This window comes from Phodopus roborovskii, unplaced genomic scaffold (assembly GCF_943737965.1).
Source record: "Phodopus roborovskii unplaced genomic scaffold, PHOROB, whole genome shotgun sequence".
Taxonomy (NCBI): Eukaryota; Metazoa; Chordata; class Mammalia; order Rodentia; family Cricetidae; genus Phodopus; species Phodopus roborovskii.
This window is the reverse complement of record NW_026126545.1, coordinates 403,026-423,648: the sequence shown is the minus strand read 5'-3', so window position 1 is coordinate 423,648 and position 20,623 is coordinate 403,026. Positions and strand designations below refer to the sequence as shown.

The 20,623-nt window shown below is 38.4% G+C and overlaps 1 protein-coding gene across 1 annotated transcript in view; it reads right to left on the bottom strand.

The window, feature by feature from the left end:
• Window positions 1–8,981: 8,981 nt before the first annotated feature.
• Gda (guanine deaminase) overlaps window positions 8,982–20,623 on the bottom strand; it is a 64,990-nt gene continuing 53,348 nt past the window's right edge. Inside the window, exons 11-14 of the mRNA XM_051200161.1 lie at window positions 17,330–17,476; window positions 14,328–14,458; window positions 13,585–13,612; window positions 8,982–12,861 (exon numbers count right to left, since the gene is read on the bottom strand). Of these exons, the coding sequence (XP_051056118.1) occupies window positions 12,791–12,861; window positions 13,585–13,612; window positions 14,328–14,458; window positions 17,330–17,476 (377 nt within the window). The 3' untranslated portion in view covers window positions 8,982–12,790. The remainder of the gene's footprint in view (window positions 12,862–13,584; window positions 13,613–14,327; window positions 14,459–17,329; window positions 17,477–20,623) is intronic.

The following is a 20,623-nucleotide window of genomic DNA, read 5'->3' as shown; positions in this document are numbered from 1 at the left end:
TTAGAACTGTTGATCTAACAAAAGGCTCAGGAGACAAAAATCCAGACATGGGTGGCTTTGCACTGTCTGAGACTATTAGCCATGAGACCACCACATGGCCAAGAAAGCACATAGTGCACAACTGTGGAGAAATCTTTGCCACAGGAAGTCACTTTTTTGGAGCCTACTGAAAGTACCCTGGAGCCTTTCTTTTAGGGGTGTCTTTCTGGGGTCCTTTAGAACTTAGCATTACACTAGATGTCAAAGAAAGGCTCTTGAGGGTTCCACTTCATCTTCAAAGACCACACCAGGGAAAAGGGCGTGTTGAAGCTGAGAGGCAGGAAGTTGATACTCCCACCACACCCTACTGATGAACCTTCTCATTTCAGTTATCTATTTAGACCAGAGAGAACTGTCTCAAAATGGAGTGCCTTTGACCAGTAGTTTTCCCATGAGTCTGTACGCTGATGGAGTTCAGCTGGGTCTAATGCAGTGACACTCAGAGGACTGAACAGATAGAGGCTCAACTGGTGTGCTCTGGAGATTGTTTGCAAGTATGGCTCTTTCAGAGATACCTGGAAGGCAGGACAATGTAGTGAAGGGTCCCTCCTACCTCCCTTTCTCGTTCTGCCTTCTCCTTCTCTGTCCTTTCTCCCTTCCCTCACTACTTTGCCCACTCTCCATGTGATGCTAGGGCTCCTCTTCTCATCTTGTGTACCTTCTCATAAGTTCTGTCTACATAGCCTCTTCAGTAATAGGCCTTTCTATCTAGACTTCTTAAATCATGGCCTACACCTTCCAAAAGCAGATGCTTCCAGGCTTCTCAAAGGCTTAGGCCCAGAACCAGCACATCACTTCTGCTGAACGCTACTGGCTGAAGTGAGCCCCGGGTGTAGCCCAGATTTTGTGTTAGAGGACAGAGCAGGCAGACACACTGGGAGTCTGGCTAGGTGGGATGCAGTCTTTGAATGACAGGTTTAGCCATCTGTTTTCTATAAAACGGAATTAATATTGCCTAACTCACAATCATCATCATTTTAAAAAATAACCACCTAATAACAACATTTTTTATAAAAATTAAAAAAAGACACGGGGAGCGCCCCCACCATCTGCCCCTAGGACGCTTGGGAGTTATGAGAGATTTTATTTCATGTGCATCTATTAATACCTTAGCCACTAGGTGGCACACTGGTTAAACATTAGCTTCACCTCCATGGATTGCTGCTGAAAAATGCCAGTTTTACAACCATGTAGCAAACACTGGTTTTGTTCAAATAATATACATTTTCCTAGCCTCTGGCTCACATGAAATACTTCTTTTCAATTCGGTAACGGCTTTTCTTATAATTTATGTTGTCCTATAGTGAATGATTTAGATTAAATTAATTTCCCATCAGTGGATGTATGCAAGTAAAAGTTGAGCAACCATTTGGCACAGGAAAATTATTTTAACTCTTTCTCCATGTCTGTTTTCTGAAAATAAGGGAAATATCTTGAATGTCCAGAGCAGAAGAGTTAATACTGTTTACTTACTGAGTTTAAACTACGACCAGACAGTGACATCAATATCATCATCTCTTTCTGCAACTCTAGCTATAAATGAGTCTAGACAGTTAAGAGCCATTTAACACATGAAATTCAAATTTCAATGTTTGTGAATTGATTTGTTTCAGACTGCACATGCCCATTATCTCCATCTGCTTTTGTGCTGACATCGCAGAGCCAAGTAGCTGGCTGGGGACCCTTTGGGGTTCTCCTACTTCATCTCCAGAACTCCAAACGTGTACTGTCCGCCTCTTTAAAGGACAGTTTGCAGTCTCTGAGCTAACCTGCAAACCTCGACCAAATCTTGCTAATTGTGCTACTAATGCCCCTTATATGATCTAAGATCCAACCCAGTTGCTTAACTCCTGTTGTCTAAAAAGCTGATATGCCCTTTCCTTAGATTTTCATGAAGATTAATTGAGCCAATACAATAAACCTCTGGGACAATGCTTGGCATGTAGAATCAGCATGCACTGTGCTAGCTATTGTTATTGTTTCCGTTCTGGTTTTACTTTTCATTGTAAAATATGCATTTATTTCAATATGCACTACATAAGATCTCCACAAAATGTAGATACTACAAATGCAAAAAAGAAGGCTGTGAGATGAATATTGAGTCCCCAGTTCTGGCAGAGGCAACTTCTTCAGAAAAGCTGCAAGCAGCTCCATGGGGGCTAGTTCTCTGTGTATGTTCATAATCTTTTACTACCACAATTACAAAAAAATATTTTTGTGTCTGTGTATAGAATAAACTTCCCAGAGCTAAACTGTAAGGTGAGAGGACATGAGTACCTTTAGTTTTTGAAAACTGTTATTAAATTCTCCCTCTCAGATGATTGCCATTGCTGTCTCAGTCAGCAGTAACAAACAAGGGTACCTGTTTCATGCAAATGTAATATGGTGTGTGTGTGTGTGTGTGTGTGTGTGTGTGAATCTATGTGTTTGGGTGTGTGTCTGTGTATGGGTATGCATATGTGTGTCCCTGGAATTGAACCTAGAACCTGTGCACAGTAGGCAACCATTTTGCTACTGTGTTAAACCTTGTTATAAAATATTTTGTTCCTTTACCAGCAGGTATCAATTGCAAATAGCTTCTTGGCTGGGGTAGGACCTCGCCTCTACTTGCTAAGGTGTTGTTTGGTTTGAACATGTGCAGGTCTTGTGTGTGCTGTTACTGTCTCTGTAAATTCATATGCGTATCAGTCCTGTTGTGTCTGGGTGATGTTATTTAATTGAGTCTTCCACCACCATGGCTATACAATTTTTCTACCTCATCTTCTGCATAAATCCCTGAGCAGTGAGGAGGGGGTGTTTGAAAATGGCATCCCATTTAGGGCTGAGTAATCCAAAGTTTTTCACTCTCTGTACCCTGGCCACTTGTGGGTTTGTTTTAATTACCATCTACTGCAAGAAGAAGCTGCTTGGGTAATGCTCTGGTCTATGGGTATAGCCATAGCTCATTAGGAGTAATTTTACTGCTACATTCCTATAGTTGAATAATGGAGGTATGTTTTCCCCTAGGGCCAATGGTTTATCTAGTCTCAGGTTCTTGGTCACTTTAGCAGTGTCTGGTATAGATCCCATCTCATGGAGTGGGCCTTAAATCCAATCAAAGAATGGTTGGTTACTTTAATGATTTGTGACACAATTACGCCAGTATATCTTGCAGGCAGTTTTCTGTTGTAGACCCTGGGGTTTGTAGCTACCTGACGACTCTATTGATGACTACTCCTCCAGTTGCATGCAGAATACCCTGGGCGCTAGTTAGTAGTCATGAAGCTTCTAGTTGGGCACCAACTTGATTTCTCCATGTGTGGAGACATAAGTGAATAGGACCTTGCCTTTAGGTTATAGAGAGTAACCAATTGCCTTGGAAAGAGCCTGTGATGCTTGAGGGCATCTATGGAACCCTTGACCAATGACTAACAAGATGTAACCCATTCCTTTCACTGTGTTTTACTTGGTGGTATAACATGTCTAGTCTAGTTGTAGCATTCTCCCATTATATGGTGAGTATGTATGTATGTATGTATGTATGTGTGCTTTAGGATTAAATGTATATTTACACACATATTAGGAATAATCTATGGTAGTAAGTGTAGTGAGATAGTCCTTCTCTGGCACTGACCACACCCATTGGGGGGTGGAGCCATGGGCGGAAAGGCGCTCTCTTTCTGGCGTGACTCGGACAGGAGAGGATCGGGTTGAATTTCCTGGTGTTCATCTGTCTAGGTTGTAAGTTATTTCTCCCTGAATAAACATCTATTCGGCCTATTTGTTTATCCTGATCCTTATTTACCGCGATAAGTAAGTTTCTATATGGCTTTTCAAAAGGCATTTGGTGTTACTTGTCCCTATATTTTCTCCTTATCCTGGCCTCCCACCCCCTACCCATTTGCTGCTTCCATTCTTTAAAAGATTTAAAGAAAAACCTGCTTTTGTTGTTAACAAAAACTCAATGTTCTGTTCCACTCTTCATGGATCCCTAAAGTGCCTTATTGAAGTTCTGCATTTCTTTTATGTGTAAATCTTACTTTATTCATATCTTTAATTCAGTACCATAAAATAATTTTCACGTGTGTGTTAATTGCTGTTACAGAACACAGTGCCCACAAATTAGGAATTGTTATTATTGCTAATTCATGTGTACGAAGTTTCTCTTCTGGATATTTTGTCTCAATTGTTCTTTAAAAGAAAAAGAAGCCAGAGGGGTGTGTGTGTGTGTGTGTGTGTGTGTGTGTGTGTGTGTGTGTGTGTGTGTATGCATGTAATCTCTGTACTTGGGGAGTGGAGGCAAGAGAATTAGGTTATTCTCCGGTACACAGTGAATGTCAGCCTCACAGGCCAGCCTGGGCTACAAGAAACTGTCTCACCCCTCAACATCCCCTCCCAAAGTTGTGTAAGGTCTATCACTGTGATAAAACACCATGACAAAAGCATTTGGCGGGGTAGGGATTTATTTCATCTTATTCCATGTAGCATATCTCCTTGGGAAGTTAGGGCAGGAATGTAAGACATCTATCTAGAGGCAGGAACTAAGCAGAGGACATGAAGGAAAGCTGCTTACTGGCTTTGTTCCTCATGACTTGTTCAGCCTGCTTTTTTATACAACTAAGAACCACCTGCCCACAATGAGCTGGGTCCTCCCACATCCATCACCAATCAAGAAAATGCTGCACAGGCTCACCCATGGACCACTCTGGTAAGGACATTTTCTTCATTGAGCCTCCCTCTTCCAAATGACTCTACTTTGTGTCAAATTGACATAAAACTAGTCAGCACAGTACCCACTCCATCGTGGGCTGCAGTTCCTGATACATACATGAGTCAGGCAAGAAAAAATCACCACACATTAAGTCAAACAAAGGGACTTTATTACGGTGGGTGGTAGGAGACAGTGCAGCCGGAGGTTTTGCAAAGAGTTTTCCAGGGTGGACCAAGTCTTAATGTATTTGTTTGACATGTATCTCAGCTTAAGGTCCTCAGGCTTTTTACCCAAGGGACTGGATCCCTGAGCCACCACATCTCAGAAATCCAGGCAGTTCCTCAATATTCAGAAGCTGCTATTCCAGCACACCCTGTTCTGAGGAAGGGGAAGACACCATGAAGACTTGTCCTGAGAGCTGCTCAGGCATTGGGAATAGAAGTTAATTTACAGATCAAATCTATGACTGACTTTAGGCTTCATGCTGTAATTTAGAAACATGAACATGTAATGCTATTGAGAAATCATATGTGGGAACTTTTATGTACAGAAGACCCTTACCTTGATATTACTTATTAATATTCAAAAATAAACCAACAAAGATTTTAATGGTTTCATTAATCTTCAGTGTGTATTCAGCTTTTATGTTTCTGTCTCCTAAACTGTTTCTAATGCACATTTTTGCCACCTTTGTCAAAATAGGTATAGCTGAATGGGTTTATTTCTGAGTCCTCTCTTCTGTCTCAACGGTCGGCATATCTGTGGTAGTTTGAATAAGAATGGCCCCTATAGACTCGCATATTTGAATGCTTAATCATCAGGGACTTGCACTATTTGAGAAGGGATAGGTGTGGCTTTGTTAGAGGAAGTGTGTCACTAGGGGTAGGCTTTGAAGTTTCCAAAGTTCAAGCCAGGCCCAGTCGGTGAGAGGCCTGAATCCCAGTCCAGAAGTAACATCGGAGAAAGGCCCAAGCTTCAGGCCCTGAGTAGTGTCAAGGGAGCCACAAATGTCAGAACCAGGAGCAGTGTTCGAGGGAGGCCCCAGCCTCAGCCCCAGGAGCAAGGAGGAACCACTAGGTGAAGCAACAGCAGCACTTTCCAGCAAGAGCTTCCAGAAACTTACAAAAAGTTCCTCTGGGAAAGATCACCTGTGACCCAGGCAGCATCCAAAGTTCAAACCAGGTCTCTCTTCCTGAGGCCTGCAGTTTCTGATGTGGAACTCTTTAGCTACTTCATCAGCACGATGTTTGCTCAGTTGCCACCATGCTTCCTTCCCACCATGATGATAATGAACCAAACCTCTGAAACTGTAAGCCAGCTCCAATTAAATGTTATCTCCTGTAAGAGTTTCCCTGATCATGGTGTTTCTAAATAGCAACAGAACACTGACTAAGACAATCTTTTGTGTCAATACTGTTCTTCTAAATACGGTTCTGAAGCACAGTTTTAAAACTGATATTATGACAACTGTCACGTTGCTTTTTTTCTGCTCAAAATTGGGGTTTTTTATTATGTTTTTTAATGAATTTAAGCTCTATAAAGCATGTTATTGAAATTTCAATGGGAAGTGTATTGACTCGGCTTCTTTTGGTGAGTTAGTCATTTTTAGACTCTTTAAAAAAGATTTATTTTTATTTATGTGCATGACTGTGTGTGTATATTGAGAAGGGGACTGCAAATGTCAAACGAAGGCACCAGATTCCCTGGAACTGGAGTTATGGATGGTTGTGAGCTGCCATGTGGGTGCTGGGAATCCAATCCAAGTCATCTGTAAGATCCTCAAGTGCTGTTGACTGCTGAGTCATCTCTCTAGCCCCTCATTTTTAAAATTTAAAAAATGTTGCTAATCTGTGAACATAGGAAATCCTTGTCTCTTTGAGGACTGACTTAGTTTGGTGCTTCTAAGTTTTTATCAAAGAGGTTTTGAATTTCTTTGATTAGGTTTATTATTTCTAGTGGGTTGGTTGGTTGTTTGGCTATTGTCAAATGGGATTGCTTTCCTGATTTCTTGGTTGGTGACTTTGTTATTGTTTTTTTTTTTTTAACTAATGAGTTTGTATGTTACTTTTGTATCCTGCTATTTTGCTAGAAGCCTTTACCAAATCTAACAGTCTTCTAGTAGATTCTTTAAGGTATTTTAAGTATAAGGTCATATCATTTACAAATAAGGACAAATGGACTTATCTTTTTCCCATTTATATTTATTTTTTTCTCTTCCCTTATTACTTTAACTAACATTTCTAGTTATATATTAAATAACAGGAACAAAACTAGAAATGCCATCTTGTGCTTGATTTTATATGTAATGCATTCCAGTTTGCCTTTGAGTGAAATGTTGGTTATAGGTTTAATGACTGTCACCTTTGTTACGACTTTCTATTCCTAATTTCTTTAGAGTCATTAACATGAAGCAATATTTAAACTCATCAAAAGTGTTTTTTTCTGTATTTATTGAGATGACCACACAATTTCTGTTCTTGATTCTATCTACAGGCTCTAACTTATTTATAGATTATTGAATGTTGGACCATACTTGCTTTCCTAGAATGAGACCAACTTAGTCACGGTTGTAATGTGTTGTTGAACTAAATTTGGAGTACTTTATCTTTTGCATCTTTATACATCAAATAATTTGGTTTTTTTTTTTGTTGTTATTGTTACCTGGACTTTGTATCAGTGTCTTCCTTCATAAATTGAGCATTTGTTTCTTCCATTTCTATTTTCTAAAATAGTTTTGAAGTGTACAATTGATAGTTCTATAAATACCTGGTAAAATTCCCCTGTGAATGTGTCTGGTCCTAGGCTTTCCCTGATGGGAGACATCCTGTTCAATATCGTTTTTAGCAACTGTTTGTTTAGATTGAGTATATATTCTTGGCTCAAGCAGTAAGCTTTATATGTTAATTTTTTTCTCTTCTAGATTTTTCCAGTTTGTGAGAATGTAAAATTTCATGATAATCTCTAATGATCTTCTTGTTTTCCATGGCTTCTGCTGTAATATTTCAATTTCAACATAATTTATTAATTTGGGTCTTTTTTTCTTTTAGTTGGTTTGGCTACAGGTTTGTCCTTTTTCTTTTCTTCTTTTTCCCCCTTTCCAAAGAATAAACTCTTTAATTGATCCTCTTCATTGATTTGTTGTTGTTGTTGTTGTTGCTAGCTCATAAGTTTCAACTGATTTTTTCTGTTTTTCCCTCCTATGGTTTTAGATTTATTCTATTCTTGATTTTCTAAGGCTTTAAGAAGTATTATCTCAAAGATATAATGTTGAGAGGTCCCTGGTTTTTAACATGTAGGTACTCATAGCTTCCCCTTAGATCTACCTTTCCTACATGCCAATGAACTGATTATTGATGTGAGTGAGGAATGTTTCTTATTATGGGTTGTAGCTCTAAAAACATAACAAACAGAGCTGTAAAGATGGCTCAACAGTTAACATTTGCTGTTCTTGCAGAGGACGTGAGTTCACTTACTATCACACACATCAGGAGACTCACAACCACCTGTAACTCCAGTTCCAGGAGACATGACATTTTCTTCTGACCTTCACAGGCACCGGCACACATATGATACACATTGCAGGCAGTTGCACATGCATATAAATTCTAAACAAATATATTTTGGATAAAAAATCAACTATGCTAAAGCAGAAAGTGTAGTGATCTGATTTCAAAGGGATGAAAACAATAGCAGTGTTAGCTGATAGAAACAGTTTAATAGAGGATGGGTTTCTTTTGCTCACAATACCAGATGTTTCAATTCATCATGGCAAGGAGGACAAGGTGGAATGATTTACATCATGGCAGACAGGATGCTGAGTGCAACAGTAACAGAAATAACATGTCTGTAGAGCTCTACATCCTCCCACCAGGCCTCCCATGCTGTAGTTTCATCATCTTCCAACACTCTAGTTGAATTTTGAATCCATTTGTGACTTAAACTCTCCATTAAGTCACAGTCTTCATGATCTATTCATCTGTTGTACTTCATCACAGATACAACTGAAATGTCTTTACTGATCCCCTAGTCAACTCAAACAAGCTGCCACTCTAGAAGAACCATCATCACGGTACCTTAACTTTAAAAGCCATGTATCATGATATGATGGGAGGTCTATGTTGACCCACGGCTAAATATTTTAGTCTATTTTTTTAATCCATTATAAGTAAAGAAAAAAATATTATCAGATTCATCTTCCTTTCATCATACTGATAGGACTTGCAACAAAAACAGCAAACATGAAAAACACCAATGCAAACTCAAAGTCTCATTTATTTTGTTTCCTGATGCACAAAGGAGCTCACTCAGTACAGTAACAGTAAGCAAATCATACAAATACTGAGGGGAAGAATATCCCCTTGACTACATTCACATATATGTATATATTCTTAAACAGCCACCTAGAGGTTAACAATAAAGTAAGGAATGCTTTCTGATAGGATTACTGGGTAAAAAATAGACAGATGAGTCACTACCAAGTAACAGGTTAATAATGATATCAGTTACTCAAGAAACCTGGTAAGAGCCTGCTCAGGACTTACACTTCATTTCATCGAGGACTTGGTTGGCTTTTGCATGTCACTAAATTTGGACTAGATCAAGAAACTAACCCTTCAAACATTCAATCTCTTGAACCCAGTGCTGGAGATGGGCAGGAAGGTTGGGGTAGACTTGAACACATGCATGGCAATGGATGTCACATTGTTTTGTTTTTCTCAGCAACTTTTCACCTGTCTGCTTCTTCCCAGGCCTTTAGAAACTTTTTCATACCTTCTCTGGAGACATTATAAAGTACAATGTGTGACATCATACCTGCAGCAGTTAGTAGAATAGAAATTGCAAACATCTCCTTTTGGTCTTGAAAAAAAATCATATAGAATCTCTTGTGATTAAAAAAAATATTTCAATCCATTGCCTTTGATATGCTTCTCATTCTATTTGTTAATAGCTAAGGTTACTCTCTTAAAGCATTTGACTATTCCAGCAGCAGCAGCAGCAACTCTAAGAGATGCCCACCAAGCTCCAGAAGCAACCAGTTCTGGGTATCTCCCACAGGTGCACACACAAGGTGAAACTGATACAATATGCTCTCCAACATGCCTTGAAGGCCTCCCATATGCTTGCTTCTGAAGTGAAAAAGCTTAAAAATAGGAATAATCTGGTAGGGAGTAAAGATCCAGAACACACTGCTAGATCTCACAACCATTATGTTTCCTCTGTAAAATTTCAGAGCATTTGCCAGCAGGGATAGCCAAGGGCACATGTCAAAATCTGCTAAGCAATGAAGAAGAGGTTCCCTACCATCTCCTTTAACTTTGAAATTTCTCCCTGAAGAGAAAACAGATTCAATGCTCACAGAATTAACTCAGCAAGGCCCCCTTCTGGCAAGAAGGTAAATATGCTCTTGGATTCTAAAGTCTTCGATAGTGCAAGAACCAGCTAAGATAACACAAGAGAGGAGAGTCCAGTCTCTTTGGTCCAGTAGAAGATTAGAAGAACTTTTCAGGTCCTAATCTGTTATTTTAAATGCCTCCCCTGATTAAATTCAACTTGATTTGCCTACTTTTTTGTTTTGGTTGCACGAAATTTTGGAAATATACTACACATGATAAATTTTAATGCTTTTTAACCTTTTACAATGAAGTTAATCAAAAATTCTAGAGAAACAAGGTAAGTGGTATGGAGTAGGAGGGAGGGATAGTGTTTTAACTTTCCTTCCTCTTTTTGTTTATTCCTTTCTTTTAATGACAGCAAACCATTCAAATAAAAATGACAACTGGGATGGGCTGGGAATAGTGCCTATCTGTAATTCAGAAAGTCTACATTAGGTAAAGGCAACATTTTAAAGTGCAGGACATCTGACCCCATGTATGGGGCATTGAAACAACATAAGTAACACTCAGGAACACTTCACTTGGGAAAATAAAGCACATAAGTTATAAGGGACGCAGGAAAATCAAAGTTCATATAAACACATTGTTTTTTATAGAAGTTATTCAGCTTGTAGCACACTATCAGGACTAATCTGGATGCTTGACAGGATGGTGTCAATTGACTGTTATTCCTGCTTCTAGAATACACTTATTGATATTACTCTGTGTGAATCTCAAGTTTAAATAAAAGCCAATGTTCAATATCAAGATGCACACCCTTAAGGAAGATGAGTGTGGGATCTGCAAAGGCTGGAAGCAGTTGCTGGCTGGTAGAGGTCTTACCCAACACACACCTAAGCTACTTAGCCTGCTTCACTCAGCTTAGATGCCCTGTAATTAAGTTCCTTTGGTAAGAGTCAAAAGATACAGCAGAAAACACTTGCCAACCTCAGGGAGAAATAGGGTAAGGGGATTTGGGGCAGATTATTTTGATGTTGCTGGTGTGCTTGAAATACAAAGTTGGACTTGTTCACTTCTATACCACCAAAACAAAACAAAACAAAAACAAAAACAAACAAAAAAACTGTCTTTTAAAAAAAATTTAAAACTGATGTAATCTATACACAACCAAATCTAAAAGTGCTTCTACCATGAAAATAGATCTGGACAAATTACTGCCAAGTTAGCATGCTATGTGAGACTGAGATTTACAGGGCAGTAGAGGAAGTGTGTGCTTTCACACTTGAAAACACAGAATTAGCTCTATCGCCTAAGGTTTCTCTATTGTAAGATAATATGGAAACTCAGCTAAGTCCTGGGAATGAAATGATATGGTAACAAAACCTGTTCCCTGTTTTTGATTGTTTATAGGTCATGGAACACGTTAAGAAAAATGTAGTATTTCAGTAGAACTCATCACTGCTTCCTAAGAATCTGCCATGTTGTTATAATCTAATTAGTTAGAAAAGCTAAAATGCCTTATTTTGTCTAATATTCTTTCATGTCTAGTACAGTAAGTCCTACTAATAGGAACATTAAATGGGATTTCTATAAACTTTTCATTATACTAAGATTCTACTTCCAGAAAAATTTTAAGGAATTCAAGAGACTATTTGATAAATTGGAGTCCTTTCAATCTATAGGCCTGATAGAACCTTATCCACAGTTCCTTAAAGGACTTGTACTTGGCTTTTTATTTCTAGCTCATTGGTAGTGGGGGAGAACTTCATAGCCACAATGACACTGTGCTGAGTAGATAGGGCATTGAGCAAAGAACCCTGTCCTGTTACTGTTAATGGCTCCCAGGGGTGCAGTACATCCCCGATTTATGAAGACCCCAGTCTACACAGAAGCAGTAACTAGGGCTTGTTTCTTGTCTAATAAAATAGAAGCAACTGTCACACTACATAGCCAGAAATCAAGGTGATTCTGAAGTACACAAAAACACAACTATTTATGCCATGTGGCTATATGAATACTATCTCTAAGAGACTGTAAATCTTTAATACTCAACTTCTGCCAAAGACTTTGAAGCACAGAACTATATTTGAAAAGCGTGTGGCATTCGGGTTCTGACAGTCATCCCTAAAGAAGGCAAAGCATAACAATAACAAATCTCTGAAATGCAAATTCCATAAAGTGCAAATTTCCATAGATAAAGTCAACCTAGAAGCACGATTTAAAACCCAGTAAGTTCTCTTTTTACATGAGTGTTCTCAGTATTTAATTTCCAAGCACAATCAGTGATTTTTCTGACATCTGTTCACAGTCTAGCTTGTGCCCTCATATAGAAATCTACTAGATGGTACACATGGTGTTTCCTACTTTTCACTTAGCTCAGAATGTCTAACCACATAGGGATATTTCTTTGCACCGTATTTCCCTACATGGAAAGGTTTTATAGAAGCACAGTGCCAGCTGTTAACACTGCCCTCTGCATGAGCTTAACACAAATCTAAGCAGCCCCAAAGGAGGCATCATCATGAAATTATGAATGCTCCCAACCAAAGTTGAGGAACAGTACACTTCCTTTGCACAATTTACCAAGTGACCACTGGAAGCAGACATAGAAACAGAAGTCATCCGAAGAATATGGCACTTTTAAAACATACTTTCTAACCGGCACCTGGGCACAAGGAAGATATAGAACCATGTCATCCCAGGAGAACATCATGGATGCCCAAGGGTCTTACACTGAGCTGGAGAATGGAACCACTTGCTTCCCACCCACATAAACCTCCTCAATATTCCGGTCATCTCCTGAAAGAAAAAACAAAGAATCATTTGCACTATGCTTTGGGGTCAATAACTGCCTTAATTTCCTTTGAATGAGATTTTAGGCAGATCATTTATAATCTCCTTGGGATGACTTGATCAAAAGATGGCATTATAGCTAATTGTGGATTGGGGTCTCCATTCTGTATCTGAGTTGGAAATCAACCAATGTTCAATAAACTCCTGTCTCTGCGTTCAGCACATTGAGATGAACAGTCTTTAGATTGTGACCCCTCAAGCTCAGCTTCACCCAGCTTTGTGAACTCACACAATGGGAGGGGAGGTTACTCTTAGACTCTTCTGATTTAATTATGTCTCCAGGAACAGAAGAGACATAAGAGGATGTGGCATAGAACTCTTTTACCCTCTACATCCCAGCTCAGGATGTGTGTTCTTACAGAATTGTTAGACATTATGCCATAGTGTAAGCTCAGTGCTGAGGACTATTTAAAAATGAATTAACACAATTTAACACTGTAACTCAATACTGCCAGAAACTTTGAAAGTAACTCACTTTGTAACTTCAAAGGATTTCTGGTTGCCCATAAAGAATGCTTTCCTAAAACAGACCACAGGCCAATACTGTTTACTGACTTTCCCATCTTATAGCCATAACTCATAGAGTTTAATATAATTTACCAAGAACAGAGGGTCTTGACCAAGAAAAAAAAAAACATGTATTTATAGCCCAGAAACATAGTTACCTACCTAGATAGAGGAACTTCTGGATAACGGCCTAAAATGAAAAATAAAATGGTAAGAAATAGTACTTTGTACATTTAGAAATTAAATATAAAAGGAAATGCCATTGACAGAGTCCAGAAATGAAAATTTACTTCTTAATGACATTTTACATTTTAATAAAAAATGGTCTTTCCAAAAGACAAATAAATAAATAAAAACCTAAGCCCAAAGCAAGCAAGCAAACAAAAAAATCAAATCATAGTTTACTAGCTATTAACAAATGTTTATCCTTACTAGAATATTATTTATTTATTGGTTTTTAAGACAGGGTGTCTCCACATAGTCCTGGAACTTACTATGTAGACCAGGCTGGCTTCTAACCCAAGGATATATTTCTGCCTTTGTCTCCTAGTGCTGGGATTAAAGGTATGTCCCACCATGCCATGCCTATTACTGGAATATTCTTGAAAAACAATCTTGACATTGTCAGATACAGAATATTACATAAATCAATCACTACAAAAATGATACAAATACTTCCAAAGTTGTATAACAGGAAAAAAAAATGACTAAATGAGATGAGGCCTATTTCTCAGAAATTTACTCTAAAAACAGAACAAAAGAATTTAAAAAAAAAAAAAACATACGGGTATTTCTTATAAGTGAACTAAATGAATACAGCTTACTTTAGTAACAATTGTTTTAAAAAAAAATAGATCCCCCCCAAAAGGACAAAAAGGCATTTTATTTAACTTCCCTTTACTTACCTCAGAAATATCACCAACAAAATCTCCATAAAACAGATCAATGGGAGAGTCTGATGCTTTGGGGTTGATCAAGAGAGCATCAAAATCCTTGCCAACTTCGAAGTTTCCAATTTCACTATCCAGCCCAAGGGCTACAAATGGAAGTGAATAGCAGTCAGAATTACCACTGAATCATTATGATGTCCTTGTTTGCAAGGACAGTTGTTGCCAACATGTAACTATGCCTTCCAAAAGTAGTATCTGAACAGTGAACAAGTGTTCTCACTACTCTTACAGGTCACATGACCTCTGTATAGACAGCAGAGAAGGAAAGCAACTAGCTTCCTTCATAACCACTGCCATAATCCTGACGGCATCCAAATTTCAGCTGTACTCCACTGAACCCTCAAAGTAACAAGCTCGACACAAATTTATCTACCTCACCCTTTCCTCTTCTTCCCAAATACTGCCTTTTTGTTCTGTGAAATAAGTTAGTGGTGTTTATTGCCATGAACTGAACCTCAAATTTACAAAAAAAAAAAAAATCTATGTGAATTTTCTAATACAGGCATACTCATCATGAATTCCTTAGTGTGAGTTTTAAGTATATTTAGTATATGTGTTCTATATATGTATGCATATATGTATATATAAATATATGTGTATGTATATATATATATGTATTTATATGTGTGTGTATATGTGTATATATATTCCTTTTCAAAGTCCAGAGACCCTGTAACTCAAGACTGCCAGAAACTTTGAAAGTAACTTACTTTGTAACTTCAAAGGTTTTCTGGTTGCCCACAAAGAATGCTTTCCTAAAACAGACCACAGGCCAATACTGTTTACTGACTTTCCCATCTTATAGCCATAACTCATGTCCATGGTCGTTGGATGCCAAGGAAAAACATGTCTCACTTTTATAACATATTAAAGAATGTGCAGGTGTTGGATTTTGTTGCCAAGATGCTGTTTGATTAATATCTCCTTAAAGCCTGTATTCTAAGAAAGACATTGAGGTCACTTTGGTCACTTCTCATTGCTGTGCTATCTATTCCAAGATTTACCCATGCCTGATGCATCCTGTTGCTGCTAAGGTATTTTGTGACATGAAAACACTGGATATGTTTTCATTTTCTTTTCTGGTGTAACAGAGTATCTGACATGTGATATTTCTATGCACATGCATCCTGATAACTTGGCAATTATCAGAACACCAAATTAGAAATCATGCTCGTGCTTAATACATTACTTTAATCGTGACTCTTTTTCACTTTCAGAAGAGAAAAGGCTTTTTAACCTAAGGAAGTCTCATAGCCATAACTGTTCAAAGCAGCCGTGTGTCTTTGGTGTAGGGAGGGGCCGAGGGGAGCCTGGAGTGAACTAAAACACTGGCACTCTTCTCCTTTATTGGTTACATGCTATTTCTTGTCTTTGACAAAGGAAAACTATACCATGAGATTTAATGACTGCATTCAACAAGAAATTGTCTGTGCCTAGCAGGCCAGTGACGCCTGGCACAGTTGAGAGGATCCCAGGGGGCTGATGGAATATCTAAACTAAATGGGCCATTCTTTAGAACATAGAGTGTTCAAAACTGTGCTAACCAAGAAATAATGAGGGCTTTTAATTGGTGAACTTTCAAGTGGATGTATATCTAGATCTTCCTACAGACCTAGCCATGTTGCTCAGCAGCTCCAATGGCTTCAGGAAGTGCACTTGCCACTTTTGGAATGCTGTGTGAACATGGCTGATACGGAGTGAGTGTGAAGGTGTCATACTTGTAAGTCACACTTTAAACAGGGATTTCTTCAACCCATTTCATTTAAGTCTATACTACAGACAAAAGTTGAGCTGAAGAAATTCCATAACAGTAACTAGTGGCCCAAAAGCATTGATTTAAAAGCTACACTCCCACGTAGAATGAGTTGGCAACTTCCCACAGCAGTTTGATGAGAAACAGCAACATAGTGGAGCAAAACACAAAGCCTAGGATTTAAAAAAAATAAAAATAAAAAAACACCACCTCAGCTCAACCTGTTTTCATCACTAGGTAGGCAGCAGATCACTGAGCTAAAGTATTTAATGTAGACAATAGTGCTGTGGGGGAGGGGCCGCACTTGAGTGTGCCTGAAATGAAATAGAAAACCCAGGAAAGCACAAAGGATATAACTACAATTTCTCTTTCTTGAACTGCTTCTTTGGGTGCTCATCATATTCTGGAACATGCATAGAAGACATTCCTGGCCTTCCATTTATAATTTGGTGTTTCCATCATAAATCAACATAGATCTGTGTATGTGTATTTTAATTGCTCTGGAGCTGTCAGTGGTAGGAAGCTATTTCCATTACACCATATTTCCAAAACAAATCAAAGCAATTATTTCCATTGTATCATACAGGAGAACTAAGAAAAGGCGATGAACAACATTTGTCTATCAGTCAACTGCACCATTGTGTCTTTCTTCATTTAAAGAGGATTGAGTGCATAGGAAGACAGCATAATGGAAGATAGACTGCCCTCTGGAATTATGTTTTCTGGATTCAAAACATAGCACACTTCTCCTTGGCCAATGTATGTCACTAAAGTTCCTTTTCTGTAACATGAAATTAACAGCAGTGGTTGTGAGGACCAAATGATAGCGCATATGCCGGGCATTCACCATAGTGCCCCATGGAAAGAATTCAACTGTCTTGGCAGTCACTTTTATTGATAGCATTATCACCCAAGCAAAGAAAATACTTGACTCAATAGAAGACTGAATTATCTTAACTCACGTGCATACAGTCATTAAAATAATCAACATGGCAATCATGCATTAAACACCCACCAAAGAGTGAATTCACTGAAAGAATGGCTAGTTCATCACACGGATGTGCTTTGGGTATGTTATATGACATGTATGAGTCATTAATGTAGGATTTGCCTTAGTTCACTATGGTGTACCTTTATACTATAGCCAAAGACACAGATTGGCATGGCTGTGTATGGCGTGAGAGAGGAAGAAACTAGTCATTACCTTGGCTTCCTCCGAGAGTGGCTAGTCTGAAGACTTCTTTGAGGGTGAGGCTTCTCTCATTCACCTTATTGATTAAGAGGACATTGGAAACCATCACTGCTCTTCTGATGGCATCAAGCATGGAATAGGAGTAACCACCAGCCACATCTATGGTAGGAAAGATAAGCCAAAGCAGTAGCTTTATGAAGATGGATAGAATAACATGTATGCATGTTGTTCTCTTCCTCTGGTCTTAATGACAAGCATTCTACTTTTCAATTTCTAAAAGTCTTCTCATCTGCAAACATATAGCTATAAGCCAACATTTAAATGAATTCAAATGTCACTTGAATAAAAGCAGAAGTGGTCACTATTTTCAGGAAGGAAAAGGACAGACAAGAAGGAAGCAAGCATGAGAAGGGGCACAAATGAGAACAAAGTAATGACAATACAATATCAAAATGCTCTAACAAAATCCACTACTTTGCATGCTAATTTATAAAAACTGCCTTTTGTTAAAATCAAATATATTCCAGAATTAGCCTCTCGGGTTGCTCAAAACAACACAAGTCTTGTGACTCAACACAATAGAAATGACTTCTCTCATAGTTTTGGTGGTCAGACGTCTACAATCCAAGTGTCGGCAGGGCTGGCTGGGGAGTGTAACTCAGTGACAGAGTGTGTGCTGAGACAGTACAAGGCCAGCACTTCAGACCCCAGCACCACTGAAAGTGTCAGTAAGGACCTCAACCTTCAAGAAGAATCCTGATTTGTTCCTTCTAGCTTCCATGCCTCATGGAGAACTGGGCTTACGGCAGTAACTCCAGTCTCTTGTTTCATGTTCGCATCTTCTCCTGGGTCTTTGTTGCTTTCCTCTTCTGTCTCTTATAAGCATTGATCATTGCACTTAGGAGCTACCCCAGTTCAGAATGAGTTCATCTTGCCAGCCTTACCTGGACTCTTATCTACAGAAACCTTTAGTCCTAGTATGACCATAGTTAGAGGTTCTAGTGGACTTCCTTTGGGGACCACAACTCAACCCACTATAACATCCACATGGCTGATAAAGAGATATATATCTATTTCTTGAACACTCACAGAAATTACTCAAATGTGACTATGAAAAGTTTATAATGTGATTTAACATAAACTCACAATTGTATATGTTTAAGAAATGTCCAAGTGTTATTCCAATCTAGATGAAAAGTTTAGAAAATTAAAAATCCATTTTTTTAAAACAATAATTCTTTAGAAAGCTTTAGAATGAATGTAAGTTCATTATACTAAGCTTTAGGAACTTAGCACAATAAATAATCAAAGCTGATATGGACAGTTTTCCATACTGGTTGGCATTACAGAATTAGAAATGAAAGTTTTAGTGACTCAGATTAAGCCCCTAGTCATAATAAATTGAAACACTACCTTTGGCAGAAACAAATGCATGTTATGAAATGAGTTGATGTAATGGTCAAGTAAGATAACATGTTTTATTGGAGAATACATTTTATAACTAATCAAATATCCATTATCATTTTAAATATCCCTGTCATTTCTGGTAGACTTATATGATTATTAGTGCCTATAAATATTACAATTATGAAAAGTAATTGGTTATTTAGTAGCAATTCTGGATTATAGCTGAGTTTTATGTTCAACTGTCTTATATGTCCTTAGGCAAACTTGTATATTTTTTTGTAGAGTACTTTTTTTAAATCTAGAATAGTACTGCTAGAGGATCATCTGGTTCCCTGAAAAGTTTTATCACAGCTACTTAAGTTATTAGTCTATATTAATAGAAAATAATCATGGCTTGGGAGACAGCTCAGTCAGTAAAATGCTTGTCATACAAGCTTTGGGGCCTGTGTTTGATCCAAAAGACCTATGTAAAAAGTTTGGTATGTTGGCATACTGGGAAGGCAGATACACATAGAGCACATGAGACTTAACTGGCAAGCCCCAGGTCCCATTCAAAGACCCTATCATAGTACCTAAGGAAAGCTATCTGAGGTTGATCTCTGGTCTCCATGTACACATGTGAAAACATGCTGTACACACACACACACACACACACACACACACACACACACACACACACACTATAAGCACAAACACTTGGACACACACAAAATAACAAGCATGCATTAAGTCTTTTATGTGTAAAAATTTCATGTAAATTTAAAAAAGTGAAATAATTATAAAATAAGCAATTATAAAATAATTATAAAATTAATTGCCAAATAGCCAATTGTCATAAACCAGTGTTGTGTCATACCAAGAATCAGTATAATAACAACACAACATCGACTTAACCAATCCTCCATACAAACATGTAAGGTATCTGCTATTACCCACTCCATTTTAGAGAAAAAAAATATCATGGAAACTTTTGAGAGGCAGCAAAGAGATCATGGCTACATAGGGTCACAGTAAGAAACAAGATGGCTGCCTTGCTTGTTGGGCAAGAAATCAGGACTGGCAGGGCAGCAAGAGCAAGAGCTGTGTGGATGTCCACACTCAAAGAAATTTTGCTGTGAAGAAAGGCAGCAATGTGGGGCAGGAAGCTGATGGGGTTGTCAGGGTAAGAGAACAATTACATATGATGGTCTGAAAGGGTCAAGAGAGATTTTAGATGGTTGTGTATTGGTAGGGAGAGTCCAGTAGATAGCACATAATGATGGGAAAGAATGTATGTAAATTTGGTGATAGGAACTGAAACAGAGATTTCTGATTTATTTTTATATCCTTGCAACGAGCTACAAGAAGAGGCTATGAGCTGGGAATGAGGAGGGCTTGAGCTGCAACAGAATATTTTAGGAGAAACAAGAGGGATAAAAATCCATCTTGGATTAAGGAGACAGATACTTATTAGAGAAATATAATTATCTCTGTTGCCAGTGTTGAGGGCTGCTTGGAATTTGAGCACAAAATTTAATGTGAAACCCACTGTTCTCTCCAGCTACTCCTAAACACCCAGCTGTAGGCATAGGAAGGGGAACTGTTGAGGTCATCTAGGGCCGGGCTTTTGCAAAGTGAACACATAGAAAATGAAGAAGAGATATTGTCATATCTGCTGGGATCCAAGAGAGCAGCTTTGGGAAGGCAGGAAGAAAACAAGGCATTACTAGACCAAAGTCCACAATAAGAGCAAAGCCTGTTGTTCAGGGAGTATTTTAGTTAGGTTTCTATTGCTGTAATAAAAACCAGGGCAAAAGCACCTTGGGGAGAAAAGGGTTTATTTGACTCACAGGTCAGAGTCTTTATCAAGAGAAGCCAAGGCAAGACCTCAGGGCAGGAGCCTAGAGTCAGGAACCAACA